The sequence below is a fragment of the Brachycentrus maculatus genome, unplaced genomic scaffold (genome assembly GCF_059751285.1).
Source record: "Brachycentrus maculatus isolate JH-2025_06_01 unplaced genomic scaffold, ASM5975128v1 h1tg000042l, whole genome shotgun sequence".
NCBI classification, from domain to species: domain Eukaryota; kingdom Metazoa; phylum Arthropoda; class Insecta; order Trichoptera; family Brachycentridae; genus Brachycentrus; species Brachycentrus maculatus.
The window spans coordinates 1,049,406-1,068,896 of record NW_028280796.1 but is presented as its reverse complement, the minus strand read 5'-3'; the positions used below and the strand labels follow the sequence as shown (position 1 = coordinate 1,068,896).

Below are 19,491 nucleotides of genomic sequence, written 5' to 3'. Positions count from 1 at the left end.
ATTCAGTTATAGAAGCTAAGTTAAACGAAACCGATCAAAAAAACGAATAGTAACACCATTAATAAATGTCAAACTATTACTAAATGATCAAATTGAAATATTTGGAATTTACGATTCAGGTTCAAATGTTTCTCTAATAAATTCTAAGTTATTAAAACTAAAAGGAAAAGGAAACAATATGAATGAAGCAGATTTAGTAACAATTAATGGTGTTAAAAAGACAAACGGTTTGACGACTTTGAAAATAAAAATATTTGAATTGGAAAAAAACGTTGATGTATATATTATTGATGAAGAAAATTTCAAATATGATTTTTTGATAGGATTAGATATGATAAAAAAATTTAAACTAATCCAAAATGAAGACTTAAAAATAACACAGAGACAATGCTTGAAAAATGAAAATAAAAAGAAAGTAGAAAAAATTTCTACAAAATATAAAATTAAAAATAGTGAATTTAAAAATACAGAAAATAATAACAGCGAGGAATGCAAAATAAATTATAATGAACATGTAAAAGAAGAAGATTTTGAAATAAAAATAAATCATTTAAATCAATTTCAAAAATCTTGTTTATTTTATTATTATACACCCACTTTACATATTATTTACACTTAATTTTCAAAAGGAAAATATTACCACGTTATATATATATATATATATATATATATATATATATATATATATATATATATATATATATATATATATATATAAATGTATTAATCATTTTTCCGCCTCCGTAGTTTAATGGTCAGCACGCTTGGCTACCGTTCTGGAGGCCCTGGGTTCAATTCTAAGGGGGGGGTCAAATAAATATAAATGATTTTTTCACTCTAATATTTATTCAATATGGACTGGTACCTGAAGCAGAGAGCTAATCACCTTTCCTTCATGTGTTATCGATCAAGATAACACTGCGTTTATATGATGCATTGCTCTATGCACCATTGGGGTGCGGATAAGGATTTGAAGAACTAAAGAATATTTTTACTGTTTAATTTATCCGTGTGATATAATATGGTATAACTGTCAAAATAATTTATGTATTAAATGTAAAATTAAACACTGATATCACTCATGGTCTCACAAACTCGCAGCATATCATTCTATGATGCCCCATTAACTAAGTACCTTGAATTGTATAGCTATATAAGGACCGTCAGTCCATTTATTATTAATCTTATCCTTCGTTTGAAAATGCCATAACTAGGCAAAAAAATTGTCACACAATTGATTTTTATAGGTTTTTTTTTAAATAAAATATGTACATCTTAGTAGACTCAAAAAATCAGTGTTTGATTTAACATTTAAAATACAAATTAAAATGGAGTTCTACGAATCAAACGCCAAATCTATAAATAAGTAAAAATAATTATTCGATTGTTATTTGTTCACATGACATTTCTGATATTTTCCTATTTATTAACATCGAATTTATATCCTTTTTCTAGGAATGAGAGTGTTAGCTTCCCTATCAGGTAAAATACCAGAAGGGAAAAATATGGCGCGTAATACATGGCCGCCGAGTGCGCCAGGATCACACTCGGCTGAAGGACTAAGAAGGACATCATCAGGTGACTAAAAATGTGCGCCTGTACGAACCACATCGATACCAGGAAAGCCGTAGAACCCTGTGGAAATAACAAATTCATTAATGGAAACCCAGCACTGTGAATAAGTATTTGGACACACTCTAAATAATGTGAATAAAATAATCTGATCAAATTATAAGCTGCGTAAAAAAAAATTATCATGTTTTCTGGGGTTTTTTAGTATGTACAATAATCCAGTTAGAATCTTACATATATAAAAGTAAATGCATCTTTGCTAAATTAAACCTTTCTCTATCCCACCATAGATGGCTCTAGTGAACTCACAGTGTACAGTGTCATGAGATTAATGATATATGTAAGACACACTCAAAATGTTGTGGATTAGATAAGGTTTCCACATTACATCATGTCAACACTGCTTTTTTAATGTTCGGCTGAGATCGTTGTTTTTGTTTTCAATAGGTAATTGGTGATAAAGTTACCCATCCCGAGGTGTAGTGGTAGATCTTGTGGTATGGTTTCTCCGCTACTATGTACACTCCTGCCATCACAAGGCTCGTGTAGAATCCCAACTCAATCCCATGCCAGTAGGCACTCACCAACATCGTCAGAACAACTCTGAAATTGAAAAAGTAAAAATACATATCGCTCACTGCTTTCAACAACGTCATATCCAAAAAACTTAATTTTTCAGGAGAGGTTGGTTTTAAAGTTTAAGAATTTACAATTATGGAACTTTTTTACTGTGCAACAGATCTTTTTAGGTAAAACCTAAAGGTTTTTCTCCATTTGAAAAATATGTAGTATGTTTAAAAAAATAATTAAACAATACCTTTTCTTCAAAATGCAAAAACAAATCTTTCTGCCCTGTAGCGAGTAAATATTAATATTATTTATTGATTCGGCATTAACTTTGTGGAATGACATGATTATTTTAATTAAATTGAATACTTGAATAATCCACTGAATTGAGTTTTATTTTTATTTACGACAGTTTCGAAAACGACAATTGTTTTCATCTTCTGGTACAAATTAAAACTGAAGAATAAAAATATATTTAGGTGTATATATAGGTTAATAAATATAGGTAGAGGGGTTAAGGGACAACATTTTTGTAAAAGAAAACATTGATAATAATGGTGACGTATTTTGAAACAGTATATTATTAATTATTGTTTTATCTGAATTTAAATTTGTATGTATTTCTAAATTTTCTAAATTATTCATGACTTGACCTTTATTTGTAACAGAGGAATAAAAATAAAACTGAATTCAGTGGATTATTCAAGTGTTTAATTTAATTAAAGTAAATATTATGTAAAAATATGCCGCTTTTGTTGGGGTAAAGTATTTTCTGGGCATTCCGAAAACATGCACAACTGAAAATTGTCGATTTTTTATATATGACGTTGTTGAAAAGAGTGAGCGATATGAAAAAGCTACGTAATTCCACGCCTTCAAATCAATTACGTTTTTTTTAAACATTTCATAGTCGTACAGGAGAAAGTGGCCAACTAACAAAAGGTAAAATGTTCAGGAGGGCCATTTAAGTCACTTTTGCTTGGCAACAAAATAAACATCAACGCAGTTAGTCATTTTTACCAAGTCAATATATTGTACTTACAAATTTAAAATCCTTTGGGATGTTTCCAGGGCAATATTAAGCTAGTAAGATAACAAATAGTCAATGATCACGTTTTTGTAAGAAATGCACTTGGTCACTTTCTCCTGTATTATTTATTACGATCCACGATTTATTTATTAACTATATAATACATATAAATACATATACTGTATACGTGCATTCATTTACCCAGTGAGTGCATATTATTGTAAATTATAATTTGTATACATGTGTATGATAAAAAAATAAATTAACGTATTTCATTTTTCCATCCAAACCCTTATCGCACCGTAATGGTGCATAGGGCACTGCATCATATAAACGCAGTGTTATCCTGATCGTAAACACATGAAGGAAAGGTGATCAGCCCTCCGCTTCAGGTACCAGTCCAGGGTAATATTGAATAAATATTTGAGTGAAAAAATCACTTATATTTATTTAACCCCCCTGGGAATCGAACCCGGGACCTCCAGAACGGCAGCCGAGCGTGCTGACCATTACACTACGGAGGCGGACAAATTAACGTATAGAGAGAATTTATTTGATATAAATATTTGGTAATCCTTAATTATTTTTGTTACCTATGGTCCTTGAAGATGGAGTCTCCGAGAAGTTCCTTGTAGATGTACCTTCCCATCCAGTACTGGACCGTCCTGTTCCAGTACCTCCAGAACTCGCTGAGCCAGGGCGCCCAGTGAATGCGGTACAAGTCCAGGGTGTTGATGGTTTCAAACTCGTACGTCAACTTCTCAGCCTCTTCTTGGGATCTGATCAAATAAGTATCAAGAAAATAATGTTTAAAAATAAAACATTCGCAATGTAAATGTTCGTTTGTTCAAAATTTCAACTCTCCTAAAGTTAGTCCGCTTTCATGGTGTAATGGTTTGTGTGTTTGGCTATCGTGTTGGAGTTCGCAGGTTCGATTCCCAGGGGGGGGGAGTAAATATTTGTGATTTTACACTCATAATACTTATTTAATATTACCTCTGAAGCGCAGGAGTGATCACCTTGCCTTCTTATAAGTAACAATTAAGATAACAGTGCGTCAATACGATGCAGTACACTATGCACCATTTGGTGCGGATAAGGGTAGTAGAAGAAGAAGAGTTATTCACCGATTGCTTGAAATTTTGACACATCGTATTCAAATGAATACGCGTGCGTTTTTATTTCAAACGTAAAAACAGTTTTTTCTTTTAAATGTTTTTTTAACTGCCGTGCTAGCGCCATCTTTTGAACGGAACAGCAAATCACGCAATGCTTTAGTACATTTCTCATTCCGGACAGCATACATTTTCAATGTTAAGTTTTCAGTGTTTGTGAAACCAAACATATTAGAAATGAAAACATGTAAACATACAAGGGATGGAAAGATTGACAAAGATAAAGAAAAGCGAGGATTGCTGGGAACAGAGTGAATGGTGCACCAAAATCAGTTATGTGAAATAAAAACCTATCAGCGAATGCTAAACTGGCAGTACACAACGGAGTAATGGGAGACAGCGAAACATGTAGTTGGCAAAAGAAGGATGAAAGCAGACTGAATGCGGTCGGAATGCGTTCTCTCAGGCGAATGTGCGGCAAAACGTCGTATGATAGATCTTCAAATGGTGATATAAGGAAAGAATGTAAGAATGCAATTAATTATAAATGAGATTGCTGTATTTACTTACATATCTTTCATGTGTTTGTAATCTACGGTAGGTCCGTGTGTGCTGACTGCCTTGAGAGATTGGGGGTAAGCTCCAATTCCAGTAATGCAGCAAACGCACTGCGCCATGTAGAGGCCACTGGTCATCCACATCTTGAACCTCACCAGTTGGACGAAATTGAAGAAGTTCTTAAATACAAAATGGCGCCGGCGGAAGTCGTCAGTCAGTATATACTGCAAAACAAAATAATTTACATAATATTATCAAATTTGCAGTCGGAAATTTTGATATTAACTACGTTCTTTATAAATATTTATAAGTTGCCTAAAAATTGTCTAAAAATTCCTGCTATGTACAAGGATTTATAATATATTCTGTTTGTGTATCTTTAACCCTTTCCAGTCCCCCAAAATAAACAGCAAAAAAATCTAGGTAGACAGTTACATTCCAATTGGAAAAAATGTTTGTCCTCTGCTCCACATACTGTTGTAATAGATACGAGTGGCAAAAATATAAGCTTGGAATTAAACTAAATAATACCTAAGAGCAAAAACTCGATGTCGAATGAGATTCAACATTGGACCAGTAAGAGTTAAAAAAGTAGTGTTTACTTAGTAAATAATTAGTGAATAAGGTTGATCCCTAAAAACAATACAATACATGCAAATAGATGCAATGAATTCAGTTTTTTACACCAGCAAGATTTGTCACATAGTTCATTTATTTGGTTTATTATTGTGTCATATAGTTTGAATCCGATATCCTAGGAGACTTCGACGTTAAGCGTTGAACAATAGGAAAAATAAGGAAAAAAATAATGTTATTTATAAAGCTTTTTGAAGTTTTTCCTTAATCTTAAATAAAAAGCTTTGATTAAAATTTATTACCAAATAAATTTTGCAAAAAAATTAACGGAACATTAGCAAGTTTTTCCTTCTCTTGAATTTAAAGTCGGCCTAGACCGCACTAAAAGTTTTGCATAACTAGTAATTTTTAAATGTTTAATGAAAATAATAAATATGTTCAATTGTAAAATGTTACATTGAGGGCGCTTTACTGTGATTAAATTTGGGGAAAGAAAATTTTGGAAATGATTTAGCAAATAAATGCGTTCATAGTTTTTATTTTCTAAAGATCATTTCACTCTCACTGTTTCTACCTGCTGTAAAGAGCATTCCATGCCATCGGTTCTGCAACATCAAAGGGATGCTCGTACCATATAATTTATTTAAAATAGGAAAAATGAAAAATATGAGCTTTAATGCTTTTTTATTCTTTAATTATTTTATTTTAATTAAGACTTTTAAAGACCCAGAATAGGTAATGAAAGTGTTTAATCAGAAGTACAGCGATTTTATACCAGATGAGTAGACCTCTTGCTTTCACCAACAATTTGATGGTTTGTACAATAAAAGCATAGAAATAAAATAAAATAAAAAGCCTTCGAGGATCCAAAATAATTCATTTGAAAAAATACTTTATGGATATATATGAATGCAGTGTTTAGTCATATTTTCTTATTTTGTTTTTACCTTATTTTTTTCTCATTTGTTTATTTGAAATATGCTTCTTACCTTATGTTTTTCTCATTTATTTCTTTTAAATATGCTCCTTATGCCCATTTTTATACCTTTTTATTGTTTTTATATTTTGCCATGTAATAGTTTTGGTTATTAAAAAAAATCTTTTTTGTAACTTTATTATTTGTATTCCAGTCTTGTTACTCACCGGGAATATTATATACATGACTTATGTATGTAATATATTTTAAAAAATTAAGAAATAAATAAAATAAGGATAATGATACATAAATAAATAAATAAAACATTGTATTTAAGAGCTGACTTTCAGAATACCCATGTAGACAAACAGGAAATATCGCAAGAATAAATGATCATTGTGGTCGAATCTGTATAAAAATAAATCAATAATGTTTTATTTTTAATGTAAACACGTTGAAGGACATCTTGTAATGTTAACTTATCCTTTATTCATATATTTTTCCTGTAACAATAGTCCGGGACTAAATGTAAACCACAAGAACGATGACAATGAAGTGAGAAATTAACACTCGGTTCCCTTCATAATAAAACAATGAATTATAATTCATATTTATTCAAAAGACTGAATATTTTACAGCCGCCATCTTATGGTCCTTTGTCATTTCGAGTCACGTGAGAATGTCACATGCAATAACAAAGATCATCCTCTAAGAAAATAGTTTCGCTTTGAGATTTACAGCTATAAAATGCTAAAATGCATTCTTACATATGACCATACTAGAACATCGATGTATCTAAATGTTTTTTTGTTTATCCAAAACTTCAACGCCACACCAATCTGTCTTGCAAACAATATTCGCCTCTTCCACATTCAAGCATCTCCTCATACATCCCCGCCGATTATTCCGATTCGTGACCTTGTGACCTCATGACCTCGTGACTCATACTTGAAATATTTGAAATACTTGATCACGCCAAGTTTTCCACAGTCTTCCTCTGCTTCTATTACCAACCAAATTCGCCTCATAAATTGGTCGCACTATTCTTTGTCCGTCTTCTAAAAGTAATGGTCATCACGCTCCGCTACCGTACTGGAGGTCCCGGGTTCGATTCCCAGGGGGGGGGTCAAATATATTAAAGTAATTTTTTACTCTAATATTTATTCAATATTTTCCTGGACCTGAAGCGGAGGGCTGATCACCTTTCCTTTATGTGTTAACGATCAATATAACACTACTTTTGTATAATGCATTGCTTTATGCACCATCGGATGTAGATGAGGGTTCGAAAAAGAATTTTTCTTCAATCATTCGATTCACATGCCCAAACCATTTCAACAAACCTTTGAAAAAATTGTTTGTTAAATATTTAACACAGCATTAACTCTGTGGATCATTGTAATATATTATTTGGAGAAATAAAATAACTTTGTTTTTTGATCCACTCCCTTTTTTATTCATAACTTTAGTCATGAAACAAACCCTGAAGAGGACAACAAGTTGTTGCCGAAACTAGTTGGTTTTTAATAAATAAAAACATGTGAGTGGATCAAAAAACAAAGTCATTTTATTTCTCCAAATAATATACCTTTGTTATTTTATCGAAAAATGTACTTACCTCAATAGGGTAGTTGTAGCTGATGATCTTACAACCAAGCACAGACAGTGCCACATGTACTATCCTGTTGCTCAGGATGCCCCAAGGTTTACTGCATCTGGCGAAAGGAAGCTTCAGGAAGTCGTCGTAAGTCCTAAAGCGGACGTAGGGACCTAGCCAACCAATAATTATAACATTTACAATATAAAATATACAAATACATACATACAACTTCCGAAATTTAATTAATTGATTTTCAATTGCGGGTAAAATATTAACGTTACACGTGTATTAAGTTATCACTTTAACCACCCTATGACAATTCGGAAGCCCTGTAAATACACAGACCATCATATTTCACTTCATCTTAGTTGAGATGTCAATATAAATAACGCATAAGTGGAGAAATCAAAATTTATGAACAAGGATTTGGACTCTAATAAAATATTGTGAATAATGAATCAATTACTGAAATCCAGTGTCTGATAAAAATAAATTGTCCAAATAATGTATTTAGGTATAAAATCGACAAATTAAAAAGCATATATGATATTCTCAATGGCGCTGGAATTATTACTAGATCAAGCTAAAGTTAATGCGTTATTGTTTTCTTCGAGAAGAATCTTACATACATTTCACGAAAGTCTCCGCTAAACAAAAAAATTCCATGTCGTGTTATTTTCGATAAATAAAGAGTGATAAATATGTATCAAGAAAATAATCTATGTAAGTAAAACATTCGTAATGTTCTTATGTTTAAAATTTTGAACTCTTGAGTAAAAGGTGTTTTTTTTTAAACAGCTTTTTTGATCGCCATGAATGCCCCATTTGTTAAACGTAACAGCAACACGCTCAATACTAAAAAGCATTTATTTAATATTACTGAATTTGTTTTTATTTAATGCATTTTATTTCCTTACCCACGACCATTCCAACGTATGAAAAAATATAATGGAACAGCTCCATAAAGGTGGGATCTAAGGGTTCTTCATCCACCCATTTGGACATGTCATCGCCGTCATCAGACGAAGACTTCTTCTTCTTTCCTCTGTTGGTGAGGTGGATGTCGAAGGCGACTCCGATCAACTTCAGGACGAACAGCATCTGGTGAAGACTTACGTCGATCCGGTGATAATTCCTCACCGTGGGGTCATACAAACGGAAGATGAGGATGTACGTGAAGAGATATGCCATTGACACCAGGTGACATTTTCTGATGAAGAAAAGGCATTTTTTAAAGCATTATTTGTTCTATCAGACACTGGATTATTCACCCTACGGATGGTATGAACCATAAATGTGGAGGTCCTCGCGAAAAAGTTACATTTGCCAATATTTCACAAAAAATCATTTAAACGCAAATCTGTTCTGTTTACTGTGTTCTATCGAAATCTTTCTTAAAGTTGCGACAAACGTGACCAATCCTGTGTTAAACCAATATGAAATCATTAAATCGAACCAAAACGTATCAATTTTACAAGCAAGAATTCCTGATTACTTAAAATCATTTATAACGGAAATGTAACGTTTTGGTTAGGACCTCCACAAATATGATTGGTGTCTCAATTTCAGATTAAATATTTACCTTTTTTTTTCGTCTAAATCTATTGAAAATTCTACCTGCACGTGAAAGAGGTCCAAAATCAATGCATTTTTACAAGTTCCAAAAATTAATGCAATTTAGATGATCTATAATGGGCAAAGCGGTGAACGTTATACAAGTGTATAAAGTTATCGTTTATGCCATTTTTTTCATTAAAAAAAACTATAGATGTTTCATCTTAAATTGAGACGCCTATAAGAAGAAAATCAATTATGATCAAAAGCCATGGGCAGTGAAAGAAATCAATACCCCAACAGAAAAGTATTTTGTGATTTCTGTACATTCTAGTCTAATTTGATGTGATGTATCTTTCATCTTCCTATCCTATCTTCTCTTCCTAAATGCCGATAAAATAAAGATTTCAGAGATTTTCCTTTAAAAAATAATTCCCATTTGATGCCACGGAAATGTTTTCAGGAAAATGCGTTTAAAACCTAGATTAAATGATAAAACCTAGATTAAAAGGAAAACCTAGATTATACTTCAGTGTATATCCACCTCCGTAGTGTAATGGTCAGCACGCTCGGCTACCGCACTGGAGGTCCCGGGTTTGATTCCCAGGGGGGGTCAAATAAATATAAGTGATTTTTTCTCTCTAATATTTTTTCAATATTACCCTTTACAGGTACCTGGAGCGGAGGGCTGATCACCTTTCCTTCATGTGTCAACAATCAAGATAACACTGCGTTTATATGATGCAGTTCCCTATGCACCATCGGGTGCGGATAAGGGCTTAAAGAAAAAAGTATGTCCATTTCCAAATATTCGACATTAATTATGAAATTACATTTACGTCTCAGCCCTTTTCCAATCACAAGTACTAGTCTCTTTGTGGTAAAAAATTAACAACAAAATATCTTATGGCAATTTTAAAAAAAACTGTTTAAACTAGCTGAAGTATGAAGAGGGGGTAGGAGCTGTATCTTATTTTTATTAATTTATTAAAATATTTTATTATTTCAAGTCTTCATCCCTGCTTTTTTATTTGTCATGTAATTGATAAATATATATATTTGGGAAAATAACAGAATCAATAAAAAAAATTAAAGATTTTTTATGGAAAAAATAGAAGCTAGTCTGCAGTTTCGGGAGAAAGGATGAAAATTAAAATATATTTTAACTTTATTTTAAGTACAACTCCCGGAGCAATAAAAAATAGATCAATATTTCCAGAATAAATTTTGAAATGTTGACGAGAATCGATTTGCAAATTTATTTAAAGTAGGTACGAACCTCCAACCGAACCATTTGATTAATGCAATACAAAAAATGACCACCAACATATGATGCCAAAAATGCTCCCACATGATAAATAACGTCACAGCCAACCCTACGAGGGTTGCCAGCCATTTCTTGGCCTCAAAACTTATCACTGTTCGATGATAAAAAGCGACAGCTGTTAATAATATCGCCAAAGCACTGTTGTTGTCCAGTCCGGAGTCATAATCACATATCGCCATGACGATATGATATCGATATATATCGTTTGTTTTCTTTACTTTAAACCTAAGAACGTCGATACACAATGGACGAATACATACTGGCTGTGAAAAATTAAAGAAAATAGTATTTAATATACACGCGGTGCAAGCTACCGGATGGTCACAAAATAGTTCAATGGCAAATTATTATTCATATTAAAATCTTCCCAATAATACTTTTCCAGGGCATCCTTGGATAATAATTTATTCACTTACTTAATATGTCTGCCTCCGTGATGTAATGGTAAGCGTATTTAGCAACCGTGCTGGAGGTCCCGGGTTCGATTATCAGGGGGGGGGACGAAAATAAATATTAGTAATATTCATTTAATATTACCCTGAACTGGTCCCTGAAGCGCAGGAGTGACCACCTTCCCTTCATGTAAGCAACTATCAAGATAACACTGCGTCAATACGATGCCCTATGCACCATTGGGTACGGATAAGGGTTAGAAGAAGACTTAATAATTTATGAACATGAAGGAATATGCGTTCTCAGAAAACATGTTGCACTTATTTTTAAATGTTATATTTCTGAACGTTATTATACAAGTGATAATATTTTTAACCAACTGAAGAAAAGTATTTAAAAATAACGTTTATATTTTTTCTTCAGTTTTAAAATGAACCTTGTAAGTATGTTTTGAATGTGCACTGGGTAGATATTTAAAAAAATATTTTATATCTGAATCTTTATTTTAGGGGCAGGCAGTATCTCTAATATATTCAACTGTTTGTTTGAAACAAGTAACAATAAATTTACATCGCCTAGATTTAAAAAAACACACAGTTTTTTTCAATATATTTTCCTTTTAATAAATATCCTTTTTTGTTTCTTTCAGGATCCTGATTTTGTCATACATTTCATTGAAAACAAAACAAAGACCATTTTTTAAAATATTGAACGAAAATAAACATCAAAAGGCGCTCAACAATTCATCCGAGATTATTATTCTTATTGATAAATTTTTCAAGAGATACTGATCAGTTTCTAGCGAATCTCGTTCATGAACGTAGGTTCGCTGAGCCGTTGATCAGTTGATCCGGTGAACGACTAACTGACTCACTGGTTAATAGAAAGACCTAACAACCCAGGGTCCCCGAGATATATTTTAGGATAAAATAATGTTTCCTTGTATGTTAGCAACATTTCATAGCGATATTTTTGGACGGTGATACAAATCCAGCCGAATGAATGAACGAATTGCAGAATAGCCGAAAAGATCGCCCAATTGATCATAATGACCGAATTTATTCAATGATATAGTTCCACTAATGTCCGCCTCCGTAGTGTAATGGTCAGCACGCTCGCCTACCGTTCTGGAGGTCCCGGGTTCGATTCCCAAGGGGGTTAAAATAAATATAAGTGATTTTTTCACTGTAATATTTATTCAATATTACCCTGGACTGGTACCTGAAGCGGAAGGCTGATCACCTTTCCTTCATATATAAACGATCAAGATAACACTGCGTTTATGTGACGCAGTGCCCTATGCACCATTGGGTGCGGATAAGGGTTTTTTTAATGTGGGTAGGTGGGTGACCAAACTCACGTACCATACATACATGATCTCAGATAGATGATAAATATCAAACATTTTTATTTTTTATGTTTTTTTTTACTATTATATAAACTACAAGGCTGTCGGGTTGCCGTAAATAATTATTTGGACTATTTATCCTTATTATTTGTTGTACTATTTGTCTTGTCTTTGTCTAACAATGCATTCGAATAAAATTATTATGCATCTTGTTTACGACGAAAGCCTGTTTGTGTTTTATGTATATGTGAGTTATTGCGTACTATTTAGCTCTGTATTGGATCATTGAAAGCTGTTCCAGCATCTAGGCTTCCAGACAGACTCTCTCTTGTAAGGTTTTTTTTATAAGTTTCGTTGCGAAAATTATAGAAAATACAAAACAAAATTGTATCCCGATTTTACAGTGAATTTACATTTAATAGTTTTTTTCGATGTTTGTTAATTATGTCTTAGATCAGAATCAAATGAAGGCATTAAAACATATTTGCTAACCCATTAAGTTTGGCAGATTTCGGTATGTTCGGATAGTCGTCTGAACTAGCCAGTTCTTCTTCTTCTTTTTAATGGCTTTTCACCCATCTTGGGTGTTATAGCCTGAACTAGCCAGTTGAATGTTGTTTGAATTCGATGAGAATAAACGTCTTAAAAAATTAGATTTTTTCACTATGATCCACTATTCTACCTCATGATAATTTACCTACTGCATATTCTCTCTCGTTCAGTTATTTTTGGTTTAGTGCTGGCTATAGGTACCTACAAAAGTAGATGTCCATCTTCATCAAGAATTTTCATTCTTCAATCCTCTTTACCTTCTGCATTTTTTGTAGTGTGTATGGATTCTTTATCTCGAATAGATTTAAAGGGTACATCCGGTTGCGATCCGGTATCTAGGTGGATACCGGTTAAAATAAAATTCTGAAAAGCGAAAGTAAAATTCATCAAATGTTTCCTGAAAAATCATGAAAAGTTGAAGAAAAAATGTCCTAATTTGGAGAGACGAAAGTATAAGTTTTTAATAATTTACCGCCCATTTTCAAGCAGTCAATGTGGAACTTGTTATTTATTAACAAAATTTGGCAGCAACATTGATGTTTGCCAAAAAATGTTCGCACTGGCCTTTAGTTTACCCATTTTTTGCAATGATGCATATAAATCTTGCTACTTTTTCAATTAAATGTACAAAATATATTATTTTGGTTATTTTTTCCAAATTTTCGCTTGAATTTTATAGTGCCGCAGAGTTATGTACGTCATAGATGCATTTTGATTTATATTTCTTTTTGTTCAGTCGAATTAAATTTATATTTTCTTACTTGTAACAGTATAGTCCCTTTCCTAGAGCCTTGTAATTCGGAGCTATATTTGCCAGAATCTGACTAACTGGATTTATAAAGGGTCCGCCAAATAACTTTTTTTTTTTAAAACAGGGCGCAAAACATCGAGTGTAGCTTCGGCTGTGTGGCACGTAGCGCCGTCCTGTTGAAACCAAATGTTGCCAATATCCTCCTCTTCAATTTTTGTGAACAAAAATCCGTTCAACATGGCCCGATAACGATCGCCATTGACTGTAACGGCCACTCCTTGCTCATTTTCAAAGAAAAATGGCCCAATTATGCCTCTGGACCAAAATCCGCACCAAACAGTGACTCGTTTTGGGTGTACCGGCTTTTCAATGTATGCGTGCGGGTTTTCTGTGCCCCAAATACGACAATTTTGCTTGTTTACATACCCGCCAAGATCAAAATGAGCTTCATCCGAAAAGATGATTTTTTTGGCAAAATCGGCATCTTCTGTAAGTCGATCGCAGGCCCACTCAGCGAAGCGAAAACGCATTGGATGGTCAGTTGGCTTCAACTCCTGAACCAATTGGACTTTGTATGGCGTCATACCAAGGTCTTTATGCAAAATTCGTCTCAATGATGTCTCCGAAATGTTCAATTGTTGAGAACGACGGTGAATTGATGTTGATGGCGCTTCACGCACACTTTCTGCCACAACATCGATATTCTCGGGTGTACGCACTGTTTTTGGCTTTTCACGCTTTGGTTTATCGATGAGGATGCCAGTTTCTTTCACTTTTTTCACAAGATAACGAACATACGGAGCTGACGGTGCTTCTCTTCTTCCAAAAACCGTACGCAATTTTCGCACACATTCTGCAACATTACCATGATTTTCAAAGTAATGTCGCAATATTTCCCAGCGTTGTTCAAGCGTATACACAACCATATTCGCTCAGCGGAAGGATAAAACTAATTATCTGTTAAATCAGACATGAGCTAAGTGTTACCATTCACGAAATAAGCACTAGTTGAAAAAAAAAACTTTAGATGGCGGACCCTATATTAGCGAGAACCTTACTTACCGAAGCTACATACGTACTTATAATATTTGTATGTAGCTTCGGTTAGTAAGGTTCCCGCAAATATATTATAGATCCGGTTAGTGAGATTCTCGCAAATATAGCTCCGGTTACTGTGATTTTCACAAATACAACTCCGAATTGCATTATTATTCCAAATTACATATTATGTATTTGTGCGAAAGAACGAAAGTAGCGAAGCGTGGCGCGTTTCGATTTGTTGTGATCAATTTCGAAGATTTAAGTCTATCGCAATAAAAAAAACATATTACTTAATGTACATATACCATAATTTAAGTGGTGTTTTGTTTCTGTTCATGCTGTAGATAAGTAGTATGGGTATATGAAACAGTTTGAAACTTTAACAGTTGAATGAATAGGCACGCGACGCGACGGTTCTACTTGCATCAGCTCAGTAGCTTCTGCTCTGGTATAACTCACTGCTGAAATAACCGATTAATTCATTCTTATTTTGCTTTCTCCGCATGCAACAAAATAATTCTCAATCATTTCCTTGTCATCCACGTGAACGCTTCATTAAATTTATATTTTAAAAAAAATATCCACTCTGGAAGTAACTGGTTACCTTTTGTAGAAATAATGCGAACCCTGCATTTTGAATCTAATATTTCTTCTTCTTCAAACCCTTATCTGCACCCCAATGGTGCATAGGCCACTGCATCATATAAATGCAGTGTTATCTTGATCGTTAACACATGGGGGAAAGGTGTTCAGCCCTTCGCTTCAGGTACCAGTCCAGGGTAATATTGGATAAATATTAGACAAAAAAATCACTTATATTAATTAACCCCCCCCCCCTGGGGATTGAACCCGGTACCTCTAGAACGGTAGCCGAGCGTGCAGACCATTACACTACGGAGGCGGACAACATTCAATATATACAGATATATCATATCTAACCGGGGTTTAATACATAGGTAATTAACAAGTTATAATCGAATATGGCCAAACATAATTTGATCAGCCTTATAAAGAAAAAATAATGCTATTATTATGTTCGACTTCTTAATCCACGCAGTCGTTAGAGCGATTAACTAGCATGCAGAAGGTCCCGGGTACGATTCCCGGGAGTGTCAAAATAATTACTATTGATTTTTCACACTTTCATTTATTTAGCAGCACCCTGGACTGGTACCTGAAGCGTAGGACTGATCACCTTGTCCTCATGTAATTAACAATCTAAATAACACTGCTTTGATGCGATGTAGTGCCCTATGCATCGTTGGGTACAAATTATTATTCAAAGAAGAAGAACAATTACGAAGGCCAAAAAATCCTGAAAACTTAAAAATTTTAGAAAAAACACGATTTTTTTTCTTTCTATTATAAATAAAGTATATTTCGATATCTTACAAATACCTTTGAAAGCATTGAAAGCAAAAATGAGTGTTAAACACAATAGAAAATTTCGCATATAAAGCATTTAAATTAAAAATAGCATACATTATAGCAAGTTAAATAAAAAATATAAAAAAGTTTTTCGCAATTTCTGGGAAAAAAACATTATTGCCAGGTTCGGAGTTGACTTCTACGTATGGTAGCTTTTTTCAGATACAGAAATTTTTAGGTACCTAATATAATTCCGTGTTCGATTCAAATACTTGAAAGATTGTAAACAATCACATTAGGAACGCATAAAACAATAAGGATAAAAATACTACTGCCAAAATCAGTTATCTAGAAAAACGATGTTTTATAGTGTTATCAATAAAATAGCAAACACAACTTTTTAAAGTCATTATAATTATCATTTGTGTATTTCCATAACCAGTCGGATGTTACTTTACTTAATAATACACTGCCACCGGTTATTGGCGAAACTATATTATTTCAAAACAACAATTTGGAATACTTGCTTGATTTTATTTTTAAATCGCTCATAAATTAAGTTCTTACGTAAATATGTTTTCAAAGTATACGTGCGTACTAAAATCTTTTGTTTCCTTTTGTTTTACTTGTATTTTAAAAAATTAAAAATTAAATGAAAATATTTTTATACAAAGTGATTCGCCGGAATTTCGATGATAATACATTAATCTTTTAAAAAAGTACAATACAATATTCACACAGCCAAGTTTCTTGTAAATTTTGAGGCTCAATTATCAATTTGTTGAACGTAAATAAGGAAAAATGGAACACATATTTTTTTCTAAATTCCGTGGAAACATAATTTTCGTAAAAACCACAGTGCGTTGATGGGAAGTTCTATAAATAGATTTATAAATTACCTTCTACAAAAAAAACTCATCCGGAAAGGGAGTATGGCATTTTTTTGAAAGAAGATAATAGGTACCTACCTATTATTTAATTATGTCATCTAGTCCGTCAAGAATTCGCCTCACTTGCTCCTAACAAATCTTAATAGGATAACAACACGCTGATTATTTGGGATTACTATTTGGACATAGAGAAAGGGTTTGATCGATAATTTAGGAGGGAAATCATTCTGACGGCTACGTTCTGGAGAGATAATGGGGGGGGGGGGGGAAATCGCCATTGATCGTTCTCGCGGGGCGGCGAATACGAATTCCGGGAACTCGATTATCCGCGGAAAAGGAAGCCTCGTGTACCGTGTTACCCCGCTATGTATATTAATATCGCGCTTGTTAAGATCTAATCTGAATGAATTTAATCTTTGTTTATTTGAGCCCGGAGGAAGTATGCATCGAATTAAATACAATTACAATCAAGATAAAGGTAAAAGGGGGAAGGATAATTAAAACTTGAATGTTTCATGCACCTGGTTTAATCGATTAAGTAGACATATTATTAAAATGACTTACCCTAGATTACAACACTTAGAAAATAGCTTATACTAAACGAAAGGTCCTCAACACAGTCCAAAGTTCACTTTCCTAGCTCATGTCTTGTTCACAGATTCACTTAACGAAACACCGTAACGAAGATTGAGATTGATCCATAGTTATGAGCCATGAACGGCTCCGGGGTTGTGGAATCCCGTTGGGCGTGACGGCCACAGGTTGTAGGCTGGGCGGTCTTCGAGGGGCAGGAATCTGGTGTTCCTGGACGGGCAGGAATCTAGTGTTCCTGGGTGGACGGCGGACGTCCTAGATGAGCAGTTCCTTCGCTGTTGGAAAGAATCTGGCGTTCCTCGATGTGAAGGATGAGGGATGAGGCATCTTCGCGGCTGGGAGATGGCCTTGTAGCGCTGGCTTCATCGTGTCTTGGAGAAATGAACACTATTCACTTCACACGATTTCTCCTCGCGGCTGACCACTTAGCTGATGAAGTGCCGAGTTTGGGCTCGGGTCGAGCGCGACGGCGTGCGCGTTCGACCTGCACGGTCGGGGATTTTTCGTCGACTCCTGTTGCGGCGTCTTCAGCTCGCGTGCTACCCCTACTGTTGCTAGAGCAAGAGGGTCGTACTACCCCTCTCGCTTACTCCTTACCCTAGTTAACTTAAGAAGAATCTTATCGTAGCTTACTTACTATAAGCTTAAACCCATATCTGCTCCCTAGGTGGAGCATATGGTGTCCACAACTACTCGTTAATAGTAACCGAGTTATAGACTTACAAATAATTAAAAGTTAACAAAACTAATTATATTATGACTTATTATTAACTAACTGATTCTTAATTAAACTGACTATAATAACTAGATTAACTTATAATTATTACATAAAATAATCTATTAATAGAGACTCCTTTCAGAGTAGTGGTTGACGCGTTTGTCAACCACTCGAAGTTCAGGTTCGATTCCTGGCAAGGTTGATTTTAATTTTATTTCAATATTTATTTATTTATTTTTATTTATACATCCATATGTATTGCCAGTACATATGGGAGTACCTTATGGACACGTACAAGGAAAGATGGCGGAAATTAGACAAGGTAGTGTGGCGTTCTATCCGTTATATCTATCTATCCTCTCTCTGCCTTCCACTCCCGAGAGGCGGCGAGAGGGTAGTTACAAAGGGCGGCAATATTTATGATCGTAGCTTTGGGTCCGTGGGTCGGCCCGTTTTTAACGACCCTAGACGCGGATGCCGAAATGCATTATTGCTAACGGACGAAAATTCCCTAATTGCCGGTCTTACCCATCGTAAACATTGATGGTCTGTTATCATTGTTCCGAAGCAAAATTCTTTTACAATTCGAAATAGTAAAATATATTTTTCTAAAGAAAGGTTAGGCTTTGAAGAAACCCGCCGTCGTTTTATTTTATTTTATTTTTGTCTGATAACGAACAAATGATCTGCGCGCCTAGAAGTGAAAATTTTTGAAAGAAAGAAAAACGATTTTTAATGTAATATTTTAAACACCCAGATTATGCAATATATCAAGGAATGTCGGTTTGACTTGGTTTGACAGACATTTTCGCATGTTTTTTTTTTAAATACACTATTTTTTTAGTGGTTTGTGTTTACTACTATGCATGGTATTTTTTATAAGTATTATTTGAAGATATCCTGCGTGTTTATAATATGTACCAATATTATTTGTTATCTATCGTTAACTTCACGTCAATCTTGATAACGCAACTGACAGAACGTCGCGCGTCGGGACGAACGGTCTTATTAACCGAACACT

At 33.9% G+C, this 19,491-nt stretch overlaps 1 protein-coding gene across 1 annotated transcript; it reads right to left on the bottom strand.

Annotated features, from left to right (window-relative positions):
* Positions 1 to 1,194: 1,194 nt before the first annotated feature.
* LOC148312375 (membrane-bound acylglycerophosphatidylinositol O-acyltransferase mboat7-like) lies at positions 1,195 to 11,076 on the bottom strand. Its single transcript, XM_088277367.1, has 7 exons — positions 10,768 to 11,076; positions 8,852 to 9,144; positions 7,953 to 8,104; positions 4,855 to 5,066; positions 3,763 to 3,948; positions 2,040 to 2,175; positions 1,195 to 1,635 (listed from the first exon to the last, which is right to left on the bottom strand). Exons 1-7 carry the CDS (start codon positions 10,992 to 10,994, stop codon positions 1,420 to 1,422), a joined length of 1,422 nt encoding a protein of 473 aa, XP_088133493.1. The 5' UTR covers positions 10,995 to 11,076; the 3' UTR covers positions 1,195 to 1,419.
* Positions 11,077 to 19,491: the final 8,415 nt, after the last annotated feature.